The sequence below is a fragment of the Lepisma saccharinum genome, chromosome 15, assembly GCF_977018435.1.
Source record: "Lepisma saccharinum chromosome 15, izLepSacc3.1, whole genome shotgun sequence".
In the NCBI taxonomy this organism is placed as follows: domain Eukaryota; kingdom Metazoa; phylum Arthropoda; class Insecta; order Zygentoma; family Lepismatidae; genus Lepisma; species Lepisma saccharinum.
In genome coordinates, this window is record NC_139243.1 from 24744770 (window position 1) to 24771351 (window position 26582).

The 26582-nt window shown below is 38.7% G+C and overlaps 1 protein-coding gene across 3 annotated transcripts in view; it reads left to right on the top strand.

Moving 5' to 3' along the window:
- unc-13-4A (BAI1 associated protein 3) overlaps window positions 1-26582 on the top strand; it is a 747588-nt gene that overhangs the window by 648504 nt on the left and 72502 nt on the right. For 2 of the 3 annotated variants that reach the window (XM_083136749.1, XM_083136752.1), the window contains exons 10-13: window positions 4149-4352; window positions 11869-12090; window positions 14284-14408; window positions 22871-22999. In XM_083136749.1, the coding sequence (XP_082992875.1) occupies window positions 4149-4352; window positions 11869-12090; window positions 14284-14408; window positions 22871-22999 (680 nt within the window). The remainder of the gene's footprint in view (window positions 1-4148; window positions 4353-11868; window positions 12091-14283; window positions 14409-22870; window positions 23000-26582) is intronic. The other variant, XM_083136751.1, reaches the window with a different exon arrangement.

Consider the following 26582-nt stretch of genomic DNA (forward strand, 5'->3'; position numbering starts at 1 on the left):
ATGGTCATAAATTTGGTCTTTGTGAAAATTTTTAAGGGGTGCTAGGCAGCGTGCGAATTAACTGGGTGGGATACAGGGGATTTCCCCCCCAATAAAAAAAGTCACCCCTGCCATGTTCTTATCCCCGTCGAAGAAAATAGAATTGAAACTACAGTATATTATACCATTTCTTAAGTATGGAACAAACACCACTGAAAAATCATTCGGGAAAACAGTTAATTAATCTTTAAGATAATTGCATCCTGCTTCTCCTCTGAAGTTTTCTGCCAATTGCCAAATAAAATACAAAAACCTACTGCCATGGCATTATGTAGAACACTGTAATTGGGCATCAGCCTGTTGTGGTCAATGAATAAGTAAATAAAATAAATACAAATTACTGTAGATTCATAAATGAATAAAAACGGACTGTAATATGCTAATATTTATTAATTAATAGTTTACCGAATGTTTTGTTGTAAATATCAACTCATTCAAATACTCAGAACGAATGAGGACTTCAGTTCCAAAATGAAGTTTTATTTTAATTCACTATAGTTCATAATGTAATAAAGACAAGCCCCTAGGTTATATCTTCCATCCTTGAATTTTACTGTGTTTATATCTAAAATAATAATGCAATATGTAAGTATCTCTTTATATTTTGTTTTGTCCGTGGAGGTTCAGATCTGAAACATTGAGTGTAAATATATTATTTATACGTTGTAATATTTGAAATTTTGTGTTCATGTAGGCAATTTTTGTATTGGATAGTTACGTCTGACATTTTATGTTACTTTTTCAATCGTACTTGTATTATTATTTCAATGTTTTTGTTTTTAGTAACTATACTTTGTTTGTGTACATTTACAGTGTACTTTAGCGTTGACATATTTTATGTTTATCAGAAAATATGGAACACTATAATTGGACATTCGCCTGTTGTGTTCAAATAAATAGTAAAAAAGAGAAGAGTTAATTTCGTCAGCCTTATTCGTTGGAGGTACGTAGATCACATTTCTCGCCGCACGCCGTGTTTGAGTTGAACGCGCAATAGATATTTGTCAAGTTTTCTCGGTGTTACTAGTTCAGTAACTCTTTTTGTGTATGGGTTTGGATTTTCTTAGGCTGTAAATACAGGGTGAACAGAAACTATAGGGACAAACTTCAGGAGGTGATTCCTGATAAGTAAGGGAACAAAAAAGTTCATATCAACATATGTCCGGAAACGTATATTTATCAAGGTACGAGGGCGGGCTGAAAGGTAATGCCTCCTATTTTTTTATGACGGTGTAAAGACATCTTGGATTTTGAGCAACCATGCATTGTACTCTTCAGACTTTCCCCCTTCTCTATTCCAAGTTTCAAACTTCTATCACCAAGGGTTGCCGAAGTAGAGCGAGGAAAATGGCAGCATGTAACCAGACTATGTCGGTGCACCTGAAACTGCGGGTGGTGACCGAGTTTCTAACTGCAGACAATGTGTCCCCCAATTGACATTCATCAGATAATGAAGGCTTTTCATGGCAATGAATGTGTAACGTCAGTATTGTATGATGTTGGGCTGTTCCTGCTCACACTGAAAACCCCTGCTGAGGAACTCTCAAGAAGTTCCTTGTTGAGAGTTCCTCAGCAGGGGTTTTCAGTGTGAGCAGGAACAGCCCAACATCATACAATACTGACGTTACACATTCATTGCCATGAAAAGCCTTCATTATCTGATGAATGTCAATTGGGGGACACATTGTCTGCAGTTAGAAACTCGGTCACCACCCGCAGTTTCAGGTGCACCGACATAGTCTGGTTACATGCTGCCATTTTCCTCGCTCTACTTCGGCAACCCTTGGTGATAGAAGTTTGAAACTTGGAATAGAGAAGGGGGAAAGTCTGAAGAGTACAATGCATGGTTGCTCAAAATCCAAGATGTCTTTACACCGTCATAAAAAAATAGGAGGCATTACCTTTCAGCCCGCCCTCGTACCTTGATAAATATACGTTTCCGGACATATGTTGATATGAACTTTTTTGTTCCCTTACTTATCAGGAATCACCTCCTGAAGTTTGTCCCTATAGTTTCTGTTCACCCTGTATACCGTTTCTAAATTACATCTAAATGTTATCATATGATTTAATGTCCCAGGTACTTAGAACTGGCAGGCAATAGTAGACTTTACTAACTGCTAACATACAAAGATTCATACCTAAAAATATCTACTCCCCTCCCCCGGGAAAGGAAATCACAAACACGACAAGGATTGAAGGCATCCCCTCAAAGTAAAAAGCTCAATTCGCACACTGGTTCTAGGAAAATATGGGGGTGTTAGAGCGTGTGGAAACTATTAAGAATTTAACTGCCGAAATATGTAAGTGTATTTACGTGTTTTTTTTCTATCACATCTCAAACTGTAGCTCAAGAAAATATTTCATTTACGAGTAAACGAGAAATAGTTCACATGAACATGGAAATTTTCAGTCGTCTGGCTGAGCTTTGAAACGAGACCAATAAGACTGTATTTTTGTCATTGAAAAGAAAGAAACTACTGCAGCAACAGCGTCATAATTCACTTTTGACTGGTGTCTTGCTAACCTGTAATTTGCGACCATTCTAGGCATCATGAATACATAAATTCTACATGTCCTCAATAAATTGATTGATTTACTTTATTTTACTTCGCTTTTTGTGCCACCTTTGGCTAATTTGCGAAGATGGGGATGAGTGTTGATATGCTGAAATTGATGGACACTCACAAACATCCATACCCAGGCCAGGATTCGAGCCCGGGACCCCTGGTGTCGTAGCGCGATGTGCTAACCACTGCGCCAGTGGCGTATACTGAGTCAAAGATCTAGGCCACTCACTATGTCACGGGGTCCTAGGCTATGAATAGAAATTAATTTACCAACTCCTAAGAAATCAGGTTGCCAACTCATAAGAAATGAGGTTGCCAACTCATAGGAAATCAGTTTGCCAACCCATAAGAAATCAGTTTGCCAACCCATAGGAAGTCAGGTTGCCAACTCATAGGAAATCAGGTTGCCAACTCATATGAAATCAGGTTACCAACTCCAGAATCACCATCAACATCTCACTGATATAAATAATTTTGTTTACAATTTCTGATCTATTTTTCTCCTGTATTTTATTTTCTAGACTTCAGGCTTCGCAGATAGCCTAGCTAGCCTAGAATATACGCTCCTGCACTGCGCCACCGGGGCCGGCTCCTCAATAAAGCAACCTATCATCAGAAAATGTTGATCCAATAAGCTTGCAAGTCTCTTGGCATTTATAAGCTTGTGTTCTATAAGTTTAAACATTTTCAAACATTTGTTGTAAAATCGAACCGTCGAGGCCGAAATACACCCGCTACAATAAAGACGATTTAATAATAATAATAATACAAGCCGCGGTGGTCCAATCGTTAGAGCGTATGGCTGCCACCCGGGGGGCCCTGGTTCCATTACTGGAGTGAGTGATGATCAGGTGAAAATTTTTCTAGCAGTATCTCTGCATACAGCGGCTCTGGGGTTCATCCAGCCTCTAATAAATGAGCTCTTGGATGCAACCCAGGAGGTAAAGGCGACCGGGGCGTGGTGCTGATCACTTCACCTCCACAAATTCTCAAGATTGTGAATGTGTGAGGCTCTTATCTCCACATCATTAAATGCTTCACGGTATGTTGCAATGTTTTTTTGTTTGTTTTTACTTCTAAGTACAGTAAACCCTCATTAATCCGGACTAATGGGGGGGGGGATAAGTTGACCGCTTTAACGAAAGTCCGGATTAACTGAAATAACCTAAAAGAACAGTAGAAAGTGCATTAAAACTCCGTTTATAGCAACAAAACACGTTTATTATGGTGTATTTAAAGGGCATACGCCTAAATACGCTATACAGTACAGTACAAAGTCTGCGGGAAACATAATTTAATCAGTGGTTGACTGCCTTTCCTTTGGGAAGTTCTCTTGTTGACTTCTTGCTACATTTAAAACCTTGCATTCTGCTTTTTTTCTGCCTGTCCGAATTAAGCAAAGTCTGGCTTATCGGGGTCCTGATTAAGGAGGTTTTACTGTACCTAAATTGCTAAAAATAAGGCTTTGCAGCAAGTATAGTACCGTGTGTACATTTGTACATAATAAGATTATGTGATGATGATGCTTTCTTTGTTCAGGACATCCCGTCCACCGGCTTGGACTGTTGGTACAAGTTGGAAGCCCGCACCCAGAGGTCCAATATCCAAGGGCGGATCCGCCTGAAGCTGTGGCTGTCAACGCGAGAGGACAGGGGACTCTCAGAGGAGGACAATTGGTCAGAGATTCGACAGCAGGAGAGGCTACATGTGCTTTTCATTGGCCACGAAGTGTCCAGATTCAAGGTGAGACTAGAAGAAGCATCGATCTATATTCACGAAATAATAATAATAACAATATAAACAATAAAACACATTTCCAACTGTTCTGGATCCCTGAATTGTTTTATTTTATTTACTTATTCGCAACCCCCAAGAATAAAATATAGAACATAATATAAAATAACATGCATACAATAACTAACCCTAAAATAAAATCACATTTTAGCAGCATATCTGGACATCCTCATATCACAAGACTTATAAAGAAAACATAATATACTATTCCCTAAACATCAAATTTCAAACTATCCATACGGATACCAGAATGAGTTTTGATAATATTATATTATTAACTATTTTAACTTGTTAATAACTTGATTGACTTGTTATGGATTTTTAGTTATGGTTATTATGTACAGTTTTTTCTACCTGCCTGTGGGTGATCGCGGCGAAGGGGTTGAAATGAAACACCACCTCTTATCAGAGGCGAAGATATACGGGTGTTCCAAAATGATCTTTACAACTTTGATCACGTATATTTCAGAAATGGGGATTGGTAGAAAGGTTCTGTTTGCGGCAGAATGTTCACACACACCTAAAGTTTTAGTAGTCGTTTAACAGGCAATTGCTGCTCTGGTGCGAGCTCGCAGTTCCCGCAGGTCCCGCACCGGGGTCCGGTAGACAGTATCCTTAACAAAGTCCCAAAGAAAAAATCTAATGGGGTTATGTCTGGAGACCTTGGGGGCAGGGAATGGGTCCTTCTCTGCCAATCCAGCGACCTGGAAATGTGTCGTCCAAAGCCTGCCTAACGATCAAAGCCCAGTGAGGAGGGGCACCATCCTGCTGCAGCATGATGTCAGGTTGCAGTTCTTCGACCTGTGGAAATGCAAACTGTTGCAACATGTCCACATACACAGTCGAGGTTATTGAAGACTCTGCAAAGAAAAATTGTCCCACCACACGGTCATGAAGCAGACCACACCACACGTTGACCTTTGGGCTGTCTCGCACAATTTCCATGCTAGAGTGGGGGTTCTCAGAGCCCCAGATCCTTACATTGTGTCGGTTTACCTTCCCGGACACATGAAAGCAAGCTTCGTCCGTGAACATCACCTTTTTCAGAAAGTCTGGGTCATCGTCGATGCGACTCAGAATCTCAATTGCAAAGTTTTTGCGATTTGGTCTGTCATTAGGGTGAATTGCATGCAGCAGCTGCACCTTGTAGGCATGAAGCTTCAGTCTCTTGTGTAGCACCCTGTGCACCGTGGTTGTTGGTAGCTGCAACTGGCGAGATGCTTGACGGATTGATTTGGTTGGGCTCCGGGTAAATGCCTGTTGCACCCGTTCCACATCTGCATCACTCGTGCTCGGACGCCCAGAACTCGTCCTCTTCATGACACTTCCGGATTCCTTGAACCTCGTGTACCACTGTCTGATAGTAGGACGTGATGGTGGTGTGCTTCTGTAACGTGTCCGGAAGTCCCGCTGGACCTGGGTGTCAGATTTGGTCTCTATCCACCATTCCACACACTGTGCCATCTGCTGGGGGGTGGCCATTTCGTCAATAACTAACTTGCAAAAACAGAAAAAACAGAACTTCAGTTATGTGTGAACATTATCAATGATTAACCTGCAAAAACAAATTTAAAAAAAAACTTTAGGTGTGTGTGAACATTCTGCCGCAAACCGCGCCTTTCTACCAATCCCCATTTCTGAAATATACGTGATCAAAGTTGTAAAGATCATTTTGGAACACCCGTTAGTACAAGCAATGCAAGCACTGCTTGCGTTATTCGAATATAATTTAATATACTTAATGCTTTAACATTATGTAGTTTTCATCGCACTCGATTTCGCGAAAAATTACGGCCGCAAACTCCCTCAGCAGAGCTGTAGCAAGCACCAGGCTCAATGCTTGCGAAGGAGTCACATGGCGAAGCGTGAAATTCGGGTGGAAACCGTCCACCATGCTTCTACAAAAAGCTCTGCTTCCTGAGCTTGCGCGATTCCCGAAAATAGCCGAGCTCAACCGAAAGCAGAAGGATACATCTGTGGATACATTGCCAGCAAAAACTAGTAACGATTATTTATCTTCATGAACACGTAAACAAGATCGCGAATATAATAATAATTCTTAGTCATAAAATAACTAAAACAAGTTATTATCACTGTTCTAAATTCTATATGTATCATATTATATTACAAATTATTTTAGATTTCGCGAAATGTAAAACGCGTAAAAAATTGACATTGGGAGTTGGGGCCAGATGGCAAAGGGTGAGCGTTTGTGTTTCCAGGAAGTGGAATGTCTGCACCCCGTGAAGAGTTTCCCCAGGGAGGGGTAAGATTCGACGGACCTTGGTCTACACCCTGCGTCCAGCTCGGTCCAGCTCAAATTACGTCAGAAGTCTTCACCACTACCAGTATTTGCAACTGCCAAATTATTTACACAGTAATTCAGGTGCGCTGTTTCTCAAATTTTACAACTACATTCAATAAATTGGCGGCTTTTGAATAGAACTTGTGGTGAATATAAAGCTATCTGAAAAAGAACTATCTACTGATATTTGTACACAGCACAGAAGTAAATCGCATACATTGTGCACATTGTGAACAGAAGAACATGTTTTAAGTTTTATTGTTTTTGTTGAGTTCGTGTTTTAAGTCTACTTTATGCACAATAAGGTTAATTGGTACTGGACCTACAGTTTAAAGTGGGTACTAATAAATAAATAAGAAATTCCGTACACCTTTAGTCGTATGCGGAAAGGTCGCATATGTAAGACGTTTACTACCGTATGAATAACGTTACCTGGAATTTTGAAAGTAAATGTGACGTTTGCGGATCATATGGTTTATTTTTAGTACCGTCACTTTATTATGATATTTTGTGAAATGCAGCGAACAGGCCAATGAGGCTATAAACCATTGTACTACTTGTTTTGTTGTACTGAAACATCGCTTGCCTCCTTCGTAAGACTGCGCTTCGTTACTGCCTCTTATGCCTTTAGAGTCGCTTTGGAAGGGGGAGAGGGCGTGTTGTTCGCATTAATACAAGATTAGTTAAGCAGACAAACTGTTAAGAATAATGTTCAGTACACTAACAGTAGCAGTGACCCTGAGCAGTTATGTACGTTTTATGTTAGCAAACATGAAAGTGACAGGCGCGTCGCTTGATAATGTTCGCATGAGCACGTGAACACTCATGTACATGTCTTAAATTACGTACATATTAAATGCAAACACGCATATATTTATTGGAAAAAATACTTTGTTTGATGTACGAGTATATACACACCATTTACTCTGACGCGATTTACTTTCACGCCTGATAACGTTTCTAGATAGTTGGTAACACTGACTCCCACGGTGTTCCACGGAGGGCGTTGAACACAATTGCTGTGCGTGTTGCATAGAACTAACAGCTAAGGGGCTGTTGGCACTATACCCCGAAAAAGTTCACTACGCTGTGCGAACACATGGAGGTGTGAACCCTGATGCAAGCGGCAATACTTCTTACATTCGGCACCAGAGCGCAGCATATACAAGGCATGTCTAGTGGGACTCGAAAAGGTCTGTGCTACATAGTTGCAAACTTTAGCAAGAATTCGCTAAACCTGGCGGATCTTAAGCAAATGAAAGCGATGTGTCAGCGTGTGTTCGTGAGCCACCTATTCGGGCAAATCAGCAAGTAGTCTTATTCACAATAGATACATTTAAAAGTATATATGATCTAAAATAGCAATATGATAAAATTAATCTAAAATTAAAGGGGCTGTATTTGAATACACAGTGTCGAAAATTATAGCTACATTTTACTGTTGTAAAATTAAAGTATTCCAATGTTTATAATTTATGTAAGCTTTATTTCAACCTGCAGAAGTTTTAACGCGAATTTGTTGGTAGAAAATCAACATTGTCTTGGAAAAGACTACTATTTTTCCGTAAATCTACATCCAAAGGAACAGGGAAATTGTCAATCTTTTCTAGGTACCTTTGTTTCTCTATATCACTGAAAAATTTCAAGTGATCCATTTTGTATCCGATCTTTTATAAGGAAATAGAGTAAGGTGGGGTAAGATTGCGCGGCGGGTAAGACTGCGCACTGGTTTTTTGAGGTGAAAATCACACACAGTTGGCACCACTGCGCCACCGTTAATTCGTCCAAGATGGTAGCTAGCTGTGGACAGTGGTGAAGATAGGTTTGAAATTCGTTGTGCTGAGAGAGGTAAGTGAAAAGATTTTGACGGTGTTTGCTATTTATTTTGGTACTACGTGTTTTGAGTACTACGTCACTGTGAATGTATACAATATTACGATGTTGATGGATAGAAGAAGCTGTGTTAATGCCGAGTCCACCTGCGTATTAGTTTCCATTACTTTGTGCAATGGCAGGACAGCATCACGTGATTTGTTCAGGAATGCAGCACGGGGCACGACTGCGCACGTGCGTAGTTTTACCCCACAAGTGTGTGGCTTGCAGGTGCAAGTGTGTGGCTCACAAGGCCCAGCCATTAGATAGATCATTTTTGGTCCACTTAAGTCGTTTTATTCATCTTAGTGTGATAGGTGGATGAGTTACCATCCGGGTCCTCCAATCACAGTTTTCCAAGTGGCATCCATTTTTACAAAGGCATATGGGAAGGCAGCTACAGTTGGGAATGACATGAAGGGCTTTGAAGTGACTGGATTATGCCCTTTCAATCAAGACATCTTCACTGAGGACGAGTTTCTTCCCTCTACTGTGACAAATGTATCAGATCCAACTCCAGGTGAGCAGTCTTCAACAAATGGGGTTAACAATACTGGACCATCCACCAATGACGTGCCACAGAAGGCAAATGTGGCTCATGCATCAGCTGAAACTCCAGGTGAGTAGCCTTCAACAAGTGGGGTTAACAATACTGGATCAAATGGGCACATTTCCGTTAACCAGATTCACCACTTCCACGTGCAGAGCATATTCAGCACCGCCGACGAAAGGGAAGGCAGTCTCAGGTGTTAACTGGATCTCCATTCAAAGTCAACTTGGAAGCCTCGTTGGTTGAGAAGAGTAAGAAGAAAGTTCAGGGGAAACAGAAACGGAACATCGTTGTTGAAGAAGATGTAGCAAGCAGAAAACGCCAGAAGAAAGAGTACAATTGCCCAGGTTGTAGTGAGAAGTACAGCTATCCTCCAGTAGAGGATTGGATCCAGTGTTCCACATGTGACGAGTGGTGGCATGAAAATTGCACCTCGTATGAAACAGGAACCTTTATTTGTGATTTGTGTTAGCGATTCCTAACCCAAGTGGAGGACGGGATTCGCTGTGCCTACTGTGAGAATGCCACGAGAAATGTATCCCATATGTTAGAAGAACTTTTTAAGGTGATTTGTGTTTCTTTTTATACAAATGTGACTCTGTGTAGAAAGTGCGCATTCTTACCCGAACTTGATTGCAGTCTTACCCCGCAGTGCGGGTAAGACTACGAATTTGCATGGTCACGGTTTTGTAATTGTTTCATGCAGAAATATTGTTTATTCACCTTTCGAAAATTTACTGTGAGTAAGCAAAGGATAGTGCAATGTGATTGCTTTTTTCATGTGTGTCTGTAGTTTCATAGCTTGAATATAAAGTTATGAACTCAAACTGCGCAGTCTTGTCCAACCTTACTCTATGCTCGGTGACGATCTGTATTCCACTTGTTTACATTGGAAAATTGCGGAAACCGGAAGTTCTTTCCCCGCCATCTATAATCGAATTGCCTGATCGATTATTTTTTGTTTACTCACGAATAACCCCCATTGTAATGATTTTTAGCTTGTTTTAGGTAGTACTCGGCGTATTTCTTCAGCACGGAGCTGGCAACATTGCCCTCTTGGCTTCAAGTGCATGGCATCCTGCAGATCCTGAACCAAATATTTGGTTACCAAACACGTCTACTGATATTACCAATTGATCCTTCAAGGCTTGTCAGTTTTTTAAAGGAAAAGTATTCTCTTAAAATTCCCGCTCTTCCCTGCAGATGACGTTAATCGAGGAGAAGTTACTCAGAAGACTGGCATTCCAACATTCCACTCAGTCCTCTGTCTGGAATGTGTACGACAAAATTGCAGAGGAGTTTGAAACCAACGGTTGGCCTCCTGCGGGTGTGGAATCCATAAGGAGGCAAATTTAGCTTCGTGGTACCTTCCCTTTGTAGTTTTTTTCACTTGTCCATTTAACCACTATCGACTATGTAAGGAAATTTGCCCTATTGGGTGCTGATATCGAAATGATGGCTGCAGTCACTTTTGGATTGGTGAATCGTTAATGTCTAGCCAAGATTAATAAACGCCTTCCAAAATTCTCATATGTAAACCATTATGAATATTGACCGTTCCAAAATGCCTCTCGTAAAGCTTGTGACTTTCACTAAGTCAGGCCCGTACCCAGAATTTTATTTTGGGGGCTCAAACCTTATCAGCAGCCGTCATCTAAAGGCAAAAAAGTGGTGGTATAAGCGCTAAAGATACATTTCTCAGTATATTCAAACTTTTTGTACAATATGTTTAATCCTGCTAAGAAAATAAAATTAATTAGCACTGTACAGTATGTAAATTAGGCATTTGTAGGATTTGTGGGGGCTTTAGCCCCCCGAGCTCTCCCCCTGGCTACATACCTGCACTAACTGGTCCAAAAGTCACGCTTCCTGAACTTAATTTTCTTTGGAAACGTATGGTCTGGAGGAAAGGTACGTTCCATGCATATCAATGACGGATCCACGACTTTTTCTCATGAGGCTATCACTTGGATGATTGATTTTGTTTGTCACTTTTTTGACAATTTTGGTTAATCGCGACGACGAGTGTAAATGGCGATGAGATGGATGAATGGACTATCACAAACACACATAACAACAATAATAATAACTTGTGGTGCAACGCAGTGGGCCGATCGTTCAACCAGTTACAGGGTAACGTGTGGTCAGCACGACGAACTCCCAGTCATTGTTCTAGGTTTTCACTATTGGGGAGCTACTAATTCAGAGCTCCCGAAGTTCCTCACGATGGTGGGTGGCCACCTGTCTCATACACAGGCCGAAATCTCAGGAGAAAAGTTGTTACGCTTCTCCCAGGAGACTTGAACCTGTGCGCGTCCCATGCCTAGAGCTCAAAGCCAGAAAGTGCACACCAAAAGATGATGATAATAATAATAATAATAATAATAATAATAATAATAATATATCTCGTATTTCTGGGAGACTACAAAATTTATCTGGGAGACGGGGGAGAGTGAGTTTGATTCTGAGAGAGTTGGCAAGTCTAAAATAAAGACAGCAAGCAGAACCTTTGTTCCTGTTGATGTTCACACCATCTTGAAATTTGCAGAATTAAGCACTAATGATGATTACAAGATTACACAAAAAATATATAAAGTCTATGGTTTATTTCTTGTCAAGTTTATGTCATTAGAAGTGACACTGTAATATACATTGTGTTGTAATATTTTGCAGGTCATGTATTAAGTTACAATGGAATTTTTCTAAATTTAACATTTGAACAACATTTTTCTATGTAGGGACCATCATGGCAGTGGTCAGGTGAACTTCCCCATGTTGCCCAAACAATATTGCATCAGCATGCTATACAAGGGGATGTCACTAATCTTCAACTGGCGGTTGTTCGATGGATTGCCTATTGTATGAAATCTATGGAATCCCCTTTTGACTACAGAATTCTGTATAGAATGCTTCAGGAATTGGATCAGGAGTGGGGAATGGAAATGCTGTCAAGAGAAGAGGTAAGAATGAAATAAGTAGGGAAGATAGAAGAATGGAGGAATATTCTGTTTATGGATAATGATTTGTCATAGAGCACACAAGTCATAGATACATCACAATGATATACCTGTGTAATGAAATTAGACATTCCTGGAATGTATTTCAGTGCTGTATCGTTTTTAAAGTGGTGCCACCTATATATGAATTAACATAATTTTCATTACAAGCTTGTTTATCATTATTGATACATTACTCATTTCATACCTGTTTTATATAACAATACAATTCATGCTGTGGAATTTTAGTGTGACGTGAAATACATGTGTGTATCTATTCAATAATCAAAAATAAAAATAATTTCATAGTTCCATAGACTGCACTGAATTAGTTTGGTCAATTAAATACAGTGTCTAAATTGACTGTGTGGAAACCAGGTAATTTTCCCCCATATGGAGTTTTTTTCCTGGGCAGGATCTACATTTCTAAATCTGGAGAAAGAAAATCCCCCGATAAAAAACAGTCCTTTTTGTCTTCATTTTCTTATTATTCATTTAAAATGTGCAGAATTTGAACTTGAATTTTAAGGAAGAAATGCAGTAATTGTACTACCAGCATATCAAATTTTTGTGAATAAGTTATACTTACAAATAATTATCCGCTATTGTTGCTTTTGGTATTTTAATTACATATTTTGAGTTGACTTCTGTTAGGTAAATTTAAAAACTTAAAAAATGTAAATATGCAATAAGAGTACACTCCCTCTAACACCTCACCCACGTACATTGTGTTCAAATTAAATACTAATTAAACATAAAGTCCATCCCATGCTTAGACAATACTGCCCCATCTCTTTCACTGTCAAAAGCACAGCACATGCCACAGTTGACATCTCATATCTTGTCTGTCTTCTACACTGTCTTAGTTAAGTTTGAACCTGCCACTGACTGTCCAGTCAGTGCAGTGAAAGAGGTTTGATAACTCGGACAACCCTTCTTTGCCAGCAATTCTGAAACTCCAAAAATTATGACTGTGATTTGTGCTGGAATAGAGAAGACACACTGTCATGGAGAGTACTATACTCTGTCCCAGAAATCTCTGGAGCAAGAAAACGAAAACAAGTTTTTGCACAAATAGTGACTTAAGAGGGCTTGACCAATGAACTCATGAGAGAGGGAGTGAATGCAACTACCAACCTTTTGGGCTCATAGCTTTGCTCCATCAGCTTACTTTCTCCCCTTCTCTTCCATTAGGCATGGCCTTGCTCCACATATTCCAGAGACAGAGTATAATTAAACATGCTGAATAAAAGTTATCATTGAGAAGCTATTTCAATAGCCGAATTATGAACATTATTTATTTACTTTTGTTTTGTATTCAATCTTGATGCCCAATTTATGAAAAGCTGTTAGATCCAATTTCTTTGGAATAAAGAGGTGGGTGGCTCAAAAGAATGGGAAACTTTAGAATGGAGATTAATAAAAGAGAACATATATCTTTAGTGAAGCCAGTGAATATTACAGAGGTTGCCATTGTTGAATTTCATACCGTTAAGTTATTTTTTTGAAGATAACACCGACAGATGGCCACTTTCTCTGCCGAGACATTCCTGCAGTATGTGAGAGACATTGTGCATGAAGCAACGTAACATTGCAACAGGAATCCTGGCAATTTCCTCTCATATTCTTGCCTTAAGTTCTTCTGTTGTAGCAGATTAAATCCATATGCTGATGGAACATGACCATGTTGTCCAATATTGAACTGACACCAAAATGCTGTACGTGCGACCTCCACACTGACATTCTTGTAAAATGCTTTGACTGCAAAGACAGGCTGCACACCACTCTACTGCTCCATGATTACTAAATGGCAAGGTGTTGTGAGCAACATTGTATATGCCAATCAGTGCTACTAACCTCCCAGGGTTGCCAGGACACAATTCAAAATTTCCCATCTTTTGAGTCACCCTTTATTTAAGTCAATCACACTGGACATTCTGTATTTTTAACAGAAGAGATTCTACCCATACACTCCACAAATGTGCAAGGGATTTACTTATTGAAACTTATGTTTAAAGTTTCACAAGTTTCTAGAATGTATAAATATATGAATAAATAGCTGAGCATAAAGTAATTAAATGCATTGAATATGTTATAATTATCCCAGTTACAATAACACTGGTAATATAATAAAAATTAATACTATTCTCCCAACAGGAAGAATCTTTGGCCGATTCTTTCAATATGTTCATAGACCATTCACTACATCTTCTGAGAAAACATAGACAGCTGTTCCCACCCAGCAACAGAATCAGCATGTGCAAACTGGAATTCTTACTCAGGTATTTGTTTGATGGTTTAATGTGATTTCACTTTTTTACAATAATGTCTATAGTTCCATTTTTAAACTATCAATTGTCATGTGTTATCTTAGATATGCTGCAATCTCCAGTATTCATTGTCACCTAATGATAACATTCACTTAGCATTCATATAAATGTTAAAAGGGCCATTCTATAGGTACATAAAACGTGACTTTTAGACAGCAGTTTTCAAAAAATTAAAATAATAAAATATTAATCAAAATGCCTTTTTATTTTATTTTTTAAATTCTTTAAATTATTATCTTAACTCTGATCTAGATGGTTATATTCTCTATTGTTTATTATTGTAAATTTGAGGTGTGAATGGAATATAATTGCACAATAGAGAACTTAAAATAGATCAAAGGAAGGATGCATATTTGTAACAGTGGATACATAATGTATTCATAGCAGAAGGTAAAATAAGTTACAAAATGAGATATAAGAATCGAGTAAAACATAAAACGTATAGGGGAACCTGGGGCAGAATGGAACACTTAATGTTGAAAAGGCTGTAAAAAAGTATATGTTAGACAAAGAGATGGCTACAGATGATGGTACACATTCTATGAACATTGACAGATATAAAAATACACAAATGTAAATCGGCCCATTCTGCCCCACCACTGTGCTCGAAATGTGATATGATTGTTGAACATTTACCTAGATATGATATTGCATGATAATTATGTAACCTTCTCACATCCAAAATAAGTTTTTATTGTATGCAAATTTCACAAACAAAGATTGTTTCATCATCACTATCAATTCCTGTGTATGAGTTGTGGGCCCACTTATGACAGCTTGGGCAGAAAACCCATCCTTCGTTGTACTTCGAGTAAAAATTTGTTTCGTCCTCACTCGATGACTCTATTGTTTTCCTTGCCGATTGTCTGAATATAGTTATTGATTAATGCAATAACATACCAACATGGGGCAGAATGGAACCCTAGTCTATTCCACCATTTCCTACACGGTTACGCTACATGAGGTTATAGTGGGAAATGCTGGGGAAATATGGAACAATAAATATGCAACCCTGTAGTACAAACTATGTCTGACATTCACACCAGGGAAGGCATGTGTTACATGAAGCAATTTGTCTTACCTTCAAAGTTGAGAGTCGAGACGTGCAAAAAGTTACAAAACAAAACCAAAACCAGGTGCGAACGACCTGCCAACACCTCGCTATGGATAGTTGATTAGTTCCAGAGACTCTCGCTTGCTTGTGCCCCCTTATGGAGACATTAAGAGGGGGGGTTTCTGTTCCACTCCGGGTTCTCCTACTAGGCCTAGTTTGAGTACTACTCTTAATTATTAGTGTGCATAAAACATAAAATGCTGATATATATTTTGACAAACATGTAATCTTATGACACAAAATATTATATACATTGTTTGACATATTAGAGCAAGAAAATATGAACAATTACACAAAGTACTAAATGATTTAACAAATTATAAGAATGCATTAGCATCAAGACGAAAAGAGAAACCAAATTTACATACATATTTTTGGCAAGATTTGCCATCCATTTCAGATATGTTATTAGGTGCAACATAACAGTATTATATAATATATCAATAGGGGGGGAAAGCAACTTACGAGGGCTGTTTGAAAAGTTCTAAGAATGACTGACAGATGGCCACAGTAGTTCGGAATGATGATTGCCAGTGGAATACCCTACTCTTTTAAGGAACATATGCACAGTATCATCCGAGTGCCTTTGTTTGTTTTGTGTCGAGAGCCAGGAACAGCAGCGAAAGTGTGAGTGTAGTGAAAGAATGGAGAAGATTGGGCGTCGTGCAGTGATAAAGTAGTTCGTGAAAAAGGGAATGATGGAGACAGGAATTCATGCTGATATGAAGGACACTTTTGAGGACTCTGCTCCTTCATTTGCCACTGTGACAAAGTGGACTACCAAGTTTAAACATGGCCATGAGAGCTTACAAGATGACTCACGTACTGTAAGGCCTAAATCAGCAACGACTGCAGAAATGACTGAAAATGTCCATGATATGGTGTTCAAAGACCATCGTTTGAAGGTGCGTGAAATTGCTGAAGATATAGACATCTCAAGTGAATAAGTGTTTCATATTTTGACGGAAGAAATGGGGATGGGAAAAATGTCTGTAAGATGAGTACCATGTCTGTTGACAGTCGATCAAAAGCAAACGTGGATGCGAGTGTCCAATAAATGTCTGGCCCATTTAAAGAAAAACTCAACAGATTTTGTGTGCAGATTCATAACTACAGATGAAACATGGATGCACTACTACACGCCAGAAACCAAAGAACAATCATAACAGTGGAAGCATCATGATTTACCACACCAAAGAGGGCGAAGGCTATCAAATTAGTGGAAAAAATCATGGCGTCGATTTTTTGCAATGCAAAGGGCATTCTGTTAATAGATTATCTCCAAACTGGATCCACCATCAATGCACAGTACTGTGCCCACCTTCTGGACCAACTGGTCAAAAATATTTGTACAAAAAGACCACGATTCAAGGTGAAGAAAATCATCATGCCATAGGACAATGTCTGCCCTAGCATGGGTATTGTTGCAATCGCAAAAATCGTCTACTTGAAGTATGTTTTGCTGCCACACACCCCTTATTCGACTGACCTGGCACCTTCAGACTTTCATCTCTTCCCACAGCTTAAAAAAATCCTGGCTGGAAAGCAGAGGCGTGGCGTGCATGTAGCCGCTGTTACCGCAGGTAACACCAAAATATAAAGAATTGAAGAACCTGTCTTAAAATATTATTACATACATAAACTGGTAATATTGTCGTAAAGTAAATATTGCAGACTGACATTTTTTCTGACACCGGCAAAAGCGAAGAGGAGGACTGATCCGGTACCCTCCACAGGCAACATGAGGAAAGGGCCCTGAGCCCACGCAAGGAAGACTTCGCGTTGTGGCAAAGACTGACCGCGGGAGGAGGAGGCGAGTTTTTGGCATGCCTGTTTAGCCTGCGCAGTTGCCGGTGATCCTTACCGGATACAGACCAGTGTTGCCATATTCAATTGACTGAAAAGAGCTAAGTCGCCTAATCGGGTCTATCTTACTCTGAAGGTGTCCAGTCACACTGGGGAACGATGGCGCAGTGGTAGCGTTGCCGCCTTGTAATCAAGGGATCCCGGGTTCGATACCCGGTGGAGGCACAAGTGGTTCGGCTCCAACTTTAAACTGTCCCGATTAGCATTACTGTGCATGAAGTGGACTTAAATCGCCAAATCAAAATTTAAAAAATCAAATCACACTGGGGGAAAAGCAAACTACCAAGTGATATTTTGTATTTACTCTAAATATCAGCGATTACGAAAGCCCTCTTTGTCCTTCTTCGACATCATGGGCGAGAAGGAGAGGAGAGGGATGGGTCCGCTGTCCTTCTAAAAATGTCAACCTAAAATTCTATATTTCACATATATAATATTATTTCGGTTACAGGAATTTGTGATAATTGTTGAAAGGGCCGATTGAGATTGACATACGTTGTCACAGGAATGTAATAATTTCGGATTGAAGCAATGTTTTTGAGGTGGTAGAACTGTTTTTGGGTGAAAACATTACTTACAAGCCTAAGCACGCTCTAAAATGTCAGGTGTCACAGGTTCGAATCCTCAGCAAGAAATGGTTATTTCAATGTTCATTGTTATTATTTTACTTACATAATTATAAAAATTAATAATTACATAACACAAAGAAATAATAATTTTATTTCAATAATTCACCATGCATCCTCGTCGTCACGATTATCCTATAAAGCGATAGCCTTAAAGGTAGCAAAGGACGTAAAATATACGAAATAGTAGAGGTGTCAGAAATGAGATTTCAGTGGATTTAGCGAAACATGGGAGTGGGAGTAGTTAGGAAACAGATGAAGACTACATCTATTCTACAATCTTATTTGAAATGAAAGGTTTCGCGATTTGGGCAAATCTGGTTTCAAAAGAACTAAGATGGCAACAGTGGTAGAACTGGACTTCTTGCAGGTACCAAAGGAAATATTGGGGAAGCGCCGATGCTGAGAGGGGAGGGGGCAAGGAGGGTGCTTCACGTGTTACAAAAGTAAACAACGGTTTGTGGGAGGGACTGTGCAGTGCGAGTTTTGTGAGTGGTGTCTTTCGTCTTTATGTTGTTTTCGGGCATTGTCAATTAATTAATGGAGCTTGCTCCGAGTTCCGAGGTGGCGGGTTCATCCTATCTGAACAGTGTGTGTAATCGTGCGATAGAAGATATTTTGAAGCAATTTTTCGGTTCGTTATTTTGCAGAAAAAAGCGAAATTGTGGTGAAAGGGAAGCCAAAGCCTATTTTGAACGATTTAAAAACCCAGTCGTTTGCTGGATATGACCGACATTTCAATGTTTCGTGGTATAACGACTATCCGATGTTATGTGGATGTGCGCAGTTGTCGAAACTCTTTTGTTGGCCATGTACTCTATTTTCGGGTGAAAAAAAATGTGTGGAATTCGGATGTGGATAACATGGACCATGACCATGACGCACCCAAAAATTCAAATTCAAATGAAAAACTTCACTTTATGACAGCATCATAGAACTTTTTTGATTTGATTTGATTGATTTTTCCTAGCTTGTGCCACTTTTGGCTAATTTGCGAAGATGGGGATGAGTGATGACATGATGAAATTGATGAATAGACATCACAAACATCCATGTCCAAGCCAGGATTCAAACCCAGGACCCCAGCATCATATAACTATTTTCAAGGAAGAGTCGTCAGATTGATCTGCTCTATAAGTAGCCTTCGATGTTTCTGTAAGTATCAAATTACGTATTATTGTGTCAACAACCAATGTTTGCAATTTCGCTTCAGTCCGTATGTCAACATTTTTTTTCCTGATTAATAACTTTACCAAAATCTAGTATTGAATTGCAGACGTACCAGATTAATATTATATGAACTACTTGGAAGACATTTGGGGGGGGGGGCATGAGGTGGGGAGGCGCCCAAGTCTCCCTTAAATGTCCTATTGATAACCAGTAACACTTTTAAAAATCCCACGCCACGACACTGCTGGAAAGTGATTTTCATCAGAGATGATGTGAAAGCAGCTGTGAAGGACTATTTTGCAAGCCTTGAGGAATCTGTGTTTCATGATGTAGAAAAATTAAACCACTTTCAACAGGTGTTTTTACTTGGTCATTCTTAGAACTTTTCGAACAACCCTTGTAAATATGCATGTGATACTTTCAAATATGGATATTGTGTGTTTAGTTTTTACATGAAAATTCTTTATTTTGAATTATTCTTTTGGTTTTGACAGAGAAGTTAATCACCTATTTATTTGTAAAAATTTATATTTGACCTGTCTCAGTTGACTTCACTTATGTGTGCAGTGACAGATTAATGAACAATTAAACTTGAAGGTCATTGAACAGTTTTGAAAACACATTTTTTTAAAATAAATGTATGCAGCCTTCACAGAAGCTGAGCACATTAAGTGGTAATATTTCGATTTAGCCACCAAAGTTCCCAGATTTGAATCATGAGCATGAACATGGTCATTCTTTGTGAGAGTCCGTTCATCCATTTTATCTTATCTAATCACCACTTATTTTCATGCTCATGATAAGTAAGATAAGTGGCAGAAGATCAATGTAAAATAACAAAATTACAATTGCAAATACAATAATGGAATTTGTTGGAAAATCAAGGTTTCAGATACTAAATGTCCATTTAGAGATTGAAATTATTTCTTGCTTAAGGATTATGAACTGCATCAATTTAATTTTTTATTAGTAGGAATTTGAACTGGGTTTTATTCATATTATGCACAAGGAAAATGGGGGGGGGGGCTTCCTATTGATCTGAATTGTTGATAAGTTACTTATTGTATTAGATAGGAATAGATGTATGTGTGTTAGTTGTATTTTATGTTTGAAATATCTTTTATCTTAAATTTTTGGCCCTCTCCAAGGCAATTTTCCTAGGCTTCTTTGCAGATGGAGCACCAGAGCTGTAGGCCCCAAGTCCCTCCTAATCCTGATCAGGTATTAGCTAGATATTTCATAATCATGTTTTGGCTGCTGGGTTCTTCCCTAAAAGCAACCTTTGTATTTGCTGCATATTTATTTATTTATTTATTTACGACTTTGTTTACATGGCGAAGTTAAGGCATTAATGCCTTCTCTTCCACTTAACCATTAATTACAGGGATCATTTTTTTCTTTGCAGTAAATTGTATACAATTAAAAAATTAAAAAAGATAAATGAAAAATAAAATAATAAAAGAAAAGTAAAGTAGTGAAAGTAAAATGAAACTAAAAATGAAAGCAATACAGTTTGAATACGAGCAGTCAAGCCCTGGATTAACCATTAATTACGTACATTGCTCATTATTTTTACTAACACAATGAAAAAATGTAGCTTAGAAGAAATTAAAAATAAAAGCATTACAGTTTCTACATGCACACACACACACACACAAACACACATTCACACACAAGTACCTACATAGAAAGCATATTTCGTGGGCTAAATGTATAACGTATTTCTTTCTGGGAATTTAATCTAGGTCCAATTGTTTAGCATGTATAATTTTAATTGTCTTTTGAATGTTACAATTGAGGAGGAGGCTTGGATTTCGGGGGGCAGTCTGTTCCAGTGTCCTGCAGAGGTAACGGTAAACGAATTGGCGTAGAAGTTAGATCTATAATATCACAAATAAAATATAAAGATAATTAATTTCACTAGAGAATATCCATACCAAACAGTATGAAATATTATCCTAGATTCAATATCCTGGTGCTACTCATGGTAAATATGCAATATAATGCTTGTATTGTAACATAATTTTTCCAAGTACTTTCAATTGATATAACATTCCTGTTTGTATTTGTAAGGAATAAGTAAACATCAGTAGCGTAGCATCCCAATACGCCCATACGCCCGGCGTTCCCTGATTTAAAATTTTAAAAATGCGTAAATGCTGTAAATATAAAGTAAAACGTGACTAATTATATACATGTTTGAGCATAATGGCATTATAAAAGCTATTTTTCGCGATCCGTCTACAACGCTCCACTAACAGCTCTCCTTGTAGCATTTCTCTAATGTCTTTGCTTGCCGGACGCGGCTAGGTTTGGCGTACAGGACCATGCCTGCCTGTAGGCAGAGAGAAGGAGGGAAAGCTTGTGGCTTGGATCTCTACAGCACGGGCAAAATGCTCTCGCCATACGCGGGCGTACGGAGACCTGATTGGTTCTAGGGGCCATGTGACCTTTCCTGCCTTCCGATTCAAGGCACTGTACTTCCGATGCAGACGACAGAAGTAGAATTCCTACCCGGTTTTTCGCGCTCGTGCCTCTGCTCGTGCTGTGTGATGCTACAATACGCAATATTGACTGACGTATCTTTCTTTAATGACCACTGCATCGTGTAATTTATCGCAAGAACAGTGAAGTGCAATAAAAAACTAAAAGAACAAAAGAGTTTTTGTCAAACAAGTTGAAAAGTCCTCGTGGTAGAAGTTCAGCCTGTGGCTGCTCTACCACCTAACCCACAAAACTATTTATTTAAAAAAAATTTTTTTTCGTTAGTATCTAACTGCCTAATATTGTGCCAGTGGAAATGTTTAGTATTCGTTTCAAAACTCTTAACATCATATGATCTCTTGACAAAATTATTTTAAAATGTTTATCAGCATTCTCAAGATACAATAAACAGTGGTCTGAAACTCTGAATTACTACTAATTACGTCAGTAGAGTGTACGATTGTTGGATCATCCACCCACCTTCGTGTCAGTGTGTTTTGCACAGCGCGCTAAGACGCCAGAGGTTTCCGGTTCGAATCCCAGCCTACGCATGTTTGTTCTTTGTGATTGTCTCTTCATCAACTCCATCAATATCATCACTCATATTCATATTTGCGATTAGCCAAAAGTGGTAGAAAGCGAAGTAAAATAAACCAAATCAATCAATAGTTGTATCATCCACAACAATGAAGTCTACTGTTGTTCTAAAGGCGCTTGTGATTCAGGTAGGTTTTTTAATTACTTGCGTCATGCTGAAAGGTTTCCTTGATTATAAAATACTGTTTTGCTACACATGTGTTACGTGTGGAGCAAAATACTCCGAATGGTGTACGGTGTTTCTGACTTGAGCAATCAAATTAAAAATGGTATAAAACACCAGTGCTCCAATGGATCATGTTTTATCGGAACCTGGCTGACTTAATGTAATAAACACAATGAGATTGTGATTTTAAATAGACAATACATATGTCGGCTAATTCCATAAGTAAACTCTTAAGCAAAAAAAAAAAAAGGCCTACCCTTCCTTCTAACTTGGCGTTCCCATCCGAAATGCTCATGCTACGCTACTGGTAAACATATCACATTAGTCTTAAGACAGATATTTAAAACAAAATCTATGAATATAATTGTATTCCTTTTCTCCTATTGGATAGGTGTCTTGGCCTATTGTCATCAATGAAGGCCTTCTGGAAATGTTGTCCCTTCAACAAAGAAATTCGAGGAGAAATCACTGGAGCAGTGAAGAAGGGGACGTTAGAGTGGTATGTTAAAAATTACGTGAGGTAAGGTCCAAGGCATGTTGTTTAATAATGATGCAATGTTGCAAAATCACTTGCCATTCATGTTTACAATTCTGCTGCTTATATTGTACAGGCACTATATGTTGTCTTCCACATGCAAGTTTGAAACATACCAGCTGCATTTGCTTTATCTCAATATTTGAAGCAAATTTCACAATTATTTGATAACACTGCAGAAACTAATTGATCACATTTGAAGATCATGTTCAAGCACATAAGCACAAATCAATGCAATTGACTATTTTTTACAGATTTATCATTAAAAATATTGTAGTATTAATGTCATGTAAAGATTTCGTCAAATATTTTGGATATATAAGTATTAATTTTTTTCTGTATTTTCTCTAACGTTAATTATTTACCATACTGCTTGCTGAAATTAAATTGTAATATGTATATCAAAACAACTAAGACAAAGTCATAACGTGTACACTTTTTTTTATTCATAGCCCTTATTTTCAGATATAGCACAATCCTTCATAGTACTGAAGATCCATAACAATATTTTGAAGAATCGTGTATTTTTTTGATACAAGCAAGAAATTTTGCACACAGGTTAAATGGGCTGTACAGAAAGTTTTGAGGGATGGACAAAACAAATGTTCAGTTTGAAACAGTGGTTTACACCTAGTATTGGTATAAAAGTCTTTGCTTCTATTTATAACTGTATTACTGCATCATTAATTTTATGACAATTAATTCTGTTTTCTTAGTTATGTATGCAAGGGCATCTTACAGTTTGGGTGATCCAGGAAGGGGGGTTCACTAAACTGGGACGTCCCCCTTGATTAGCACCAAAACCTTATTTCTGGTTACATAAGCATAGCTATTTGTTTACTTGAGTTTATTTTTTAAGTCCACTTTATGCACAGAAAGGCTAATCGGGACTGGATCTACAGTTATAGCTGAAGTACTGAACGTATCACCAGTTTGCCATCTTTGACGGAACCCCAGAGGAAGCCGACTGGACCCATATCTGGTTTCGAGCCACCACCTGTTTTTCGGCAAAGCACTGTTGTCACTTTTACCTGCAGTGTTTAGACATCCATTCATTCACTGTGACGTTTTACTCCCAAGGTCTTTATATTGCATAAAAAAAATAGCAAATCATTATGTAGGTATTAAATAAATACGAGGGGCATGTCAAAAAAAAGGGCCGATTGGTTATTACAGAGAATAAAATCAAGCAAGAAAATTTTTATTTTGATGCTATACAAGTGCATACCTTGGCTATTTTTCTGCATAGTCCCAATGATGCTCCAAGCATTTTTGGTACCATGGAACAAGTTTTTTTGGACCTTCTTCATAGAAATCTGCTGCCTGGGACCTCTGTCAGTCGAGAACTGATGTCTTGAAAACTTCACTATCATCGAAATGTTGCAAAGCAAGCAACTTTTTCAGGTGAAGGAACAGAAAGTAACCACTTGGGGCAAGATCGAGACTGTATGGTGGGTGATTAAAATGTTCCCGTCGGAATTTTTGAATTTTCGCAACATTACTGTCAGCTGTGTGTGGGTGGGCATTGTCATGAATAAGCAGAATTCCAGACCGTAACATTCCCCTTCGCCTGTTTTGGATGGCACGTCGCAGATTAGACAGTGTTTGGCAATACACATCTGCTGTGATGGTTCGTCCCGGTTCCAGGAATTCCACGAGGATTACACCTTTTTGGTCCCAAAACACGGTTGCAATGATTTTGCGATGTGATGCTGTTTGCTTGAATTTCTTTGGTTTTGGTGAACCAGAGTGACATCATTGCATGGATTGCTGCTTCGACTCACCAGTGATGTACGATATCCAGGTTTCGTCTACAGTCACTATGTGAGAAAACAAGTCATCCCCATCCTTCTCCCAGGGGGACAAAAAATCACATGCTGATTTCATTCTTTCATCTTTGTGAGTGTTTGTCAACATTATTGGCATCCACATCGCACACAGTTTGCGATAACCCAGATTGTCCATTACAATTCGGTGCAATGTTTTATCAGACACTTCAGGAAACTCCTTGTCTAGATCAGTAATGGTGAAAAGGCAATCGGATCACACTTTCTCATCAACACGTTGCACAAGGTCATCCGTCTGAACACTAGGCCTGCCGTTCTGCTCGTCATCATGAACATTTGAACGTCCTTCCCGAAAAGCACAGCACCTTACCTTACTTTCACTCATTACTGTTGGTCCATAAATGGCACACAATTCTCAATGAATATCAGTCCTTTTGCGTTGAGAAATCTAATCACTGACCTCACCTCGCATTTGGCGGGATTTTCTATTACAGCAGCCATTTCAACTTCCTGCTACTCACACGTATGCACTTCCACACTGAGAAATATACCACTGTTGCAGGTACAGAATACTAAAGCATGCTTCGGTGCATTCACACCTTCGTCAGTGTTGCCAGTCCCAAGTAAAAAATTATCGGCCATTTTTCTTTACATGTGTCTCGTACATGCCTTCAATAAATGTCTTCTTTAACACTTAAAGTAGTTTTAAAATAAGATTTTGTAATTAAAACCATAAATATATACCATGACCATATTTTTTTAATTCGAGGAAGGTGAAAGACCAGGGTAGAATGATGGGGGGGTGAGGAGGATGAAAAGTAGAGGACACCAAAAATCCATTTTGCCCGGGGGAAAATTTTATCTCAGAATAATAATAATAATAATAATATCTTTATTTAGCGGGAAAGGTTCAGTGTATGTTAATCTCCCACCTAACACTTGTCAGGATACAGTCTATATTTAGACTGAGCAGCCGCTGGTTGTGTGACTGTGAAATGTTATTGTCCATCAGATACAATTGTGCCACCACTAAGAGGGGTACAAAAAGTCTCAGTTCATCTTCTTATACTCACCCTATAAGAGATTCCAATATAATGCAGATAGTCATTTTAACAAATTGTTTAAAATGTACACTGCAACTGTAACATATGTAACTTGCATGAGCACCAAAATAGCATTACAACATTCAACATTATTAACATGCAAATATATGAAATTACTGCAACATATTATTCTATATTCAAGTGGGTGGAGAGTGGTACTGATCCTGTCATCCCCACTATGGTTGAGATCGAGAACCCTATCTCCACAACTCTTATGTGCATTAATCACAGGATACAATTCACAGTGGACAGCTGTACCTTTGTCCTTGTAGTTAAGATATTGGATTATCTTATACGGGGTTATTGCAAATGATCTTACCGATTTCAGACACATGTAAATCACATTTAATGGAACTCATATACAAAAAGGTTATATCAATGTAAAGAGTAACTCATAAAGTTTTATTTCATTACCTGATTACCTCACAAATGTTCAATGTGAGCCCCTTTGGTAACTCAACACACATCAACCAATACAGCACACACATATCCAGGAGACGTAAAATAGATGTCTTCCGGATATTCGTGCCGAAATTCTGGATCTCATTCTCTCTCACTCACTCACACACACACACACTTACATGCACACACATCTGAAAAGTACTTTGTACTCATACGCATAAGCAGAGTAAGCAGAGATTATTCTTCACTACCACACAAGGCAACACCTTCATGCAA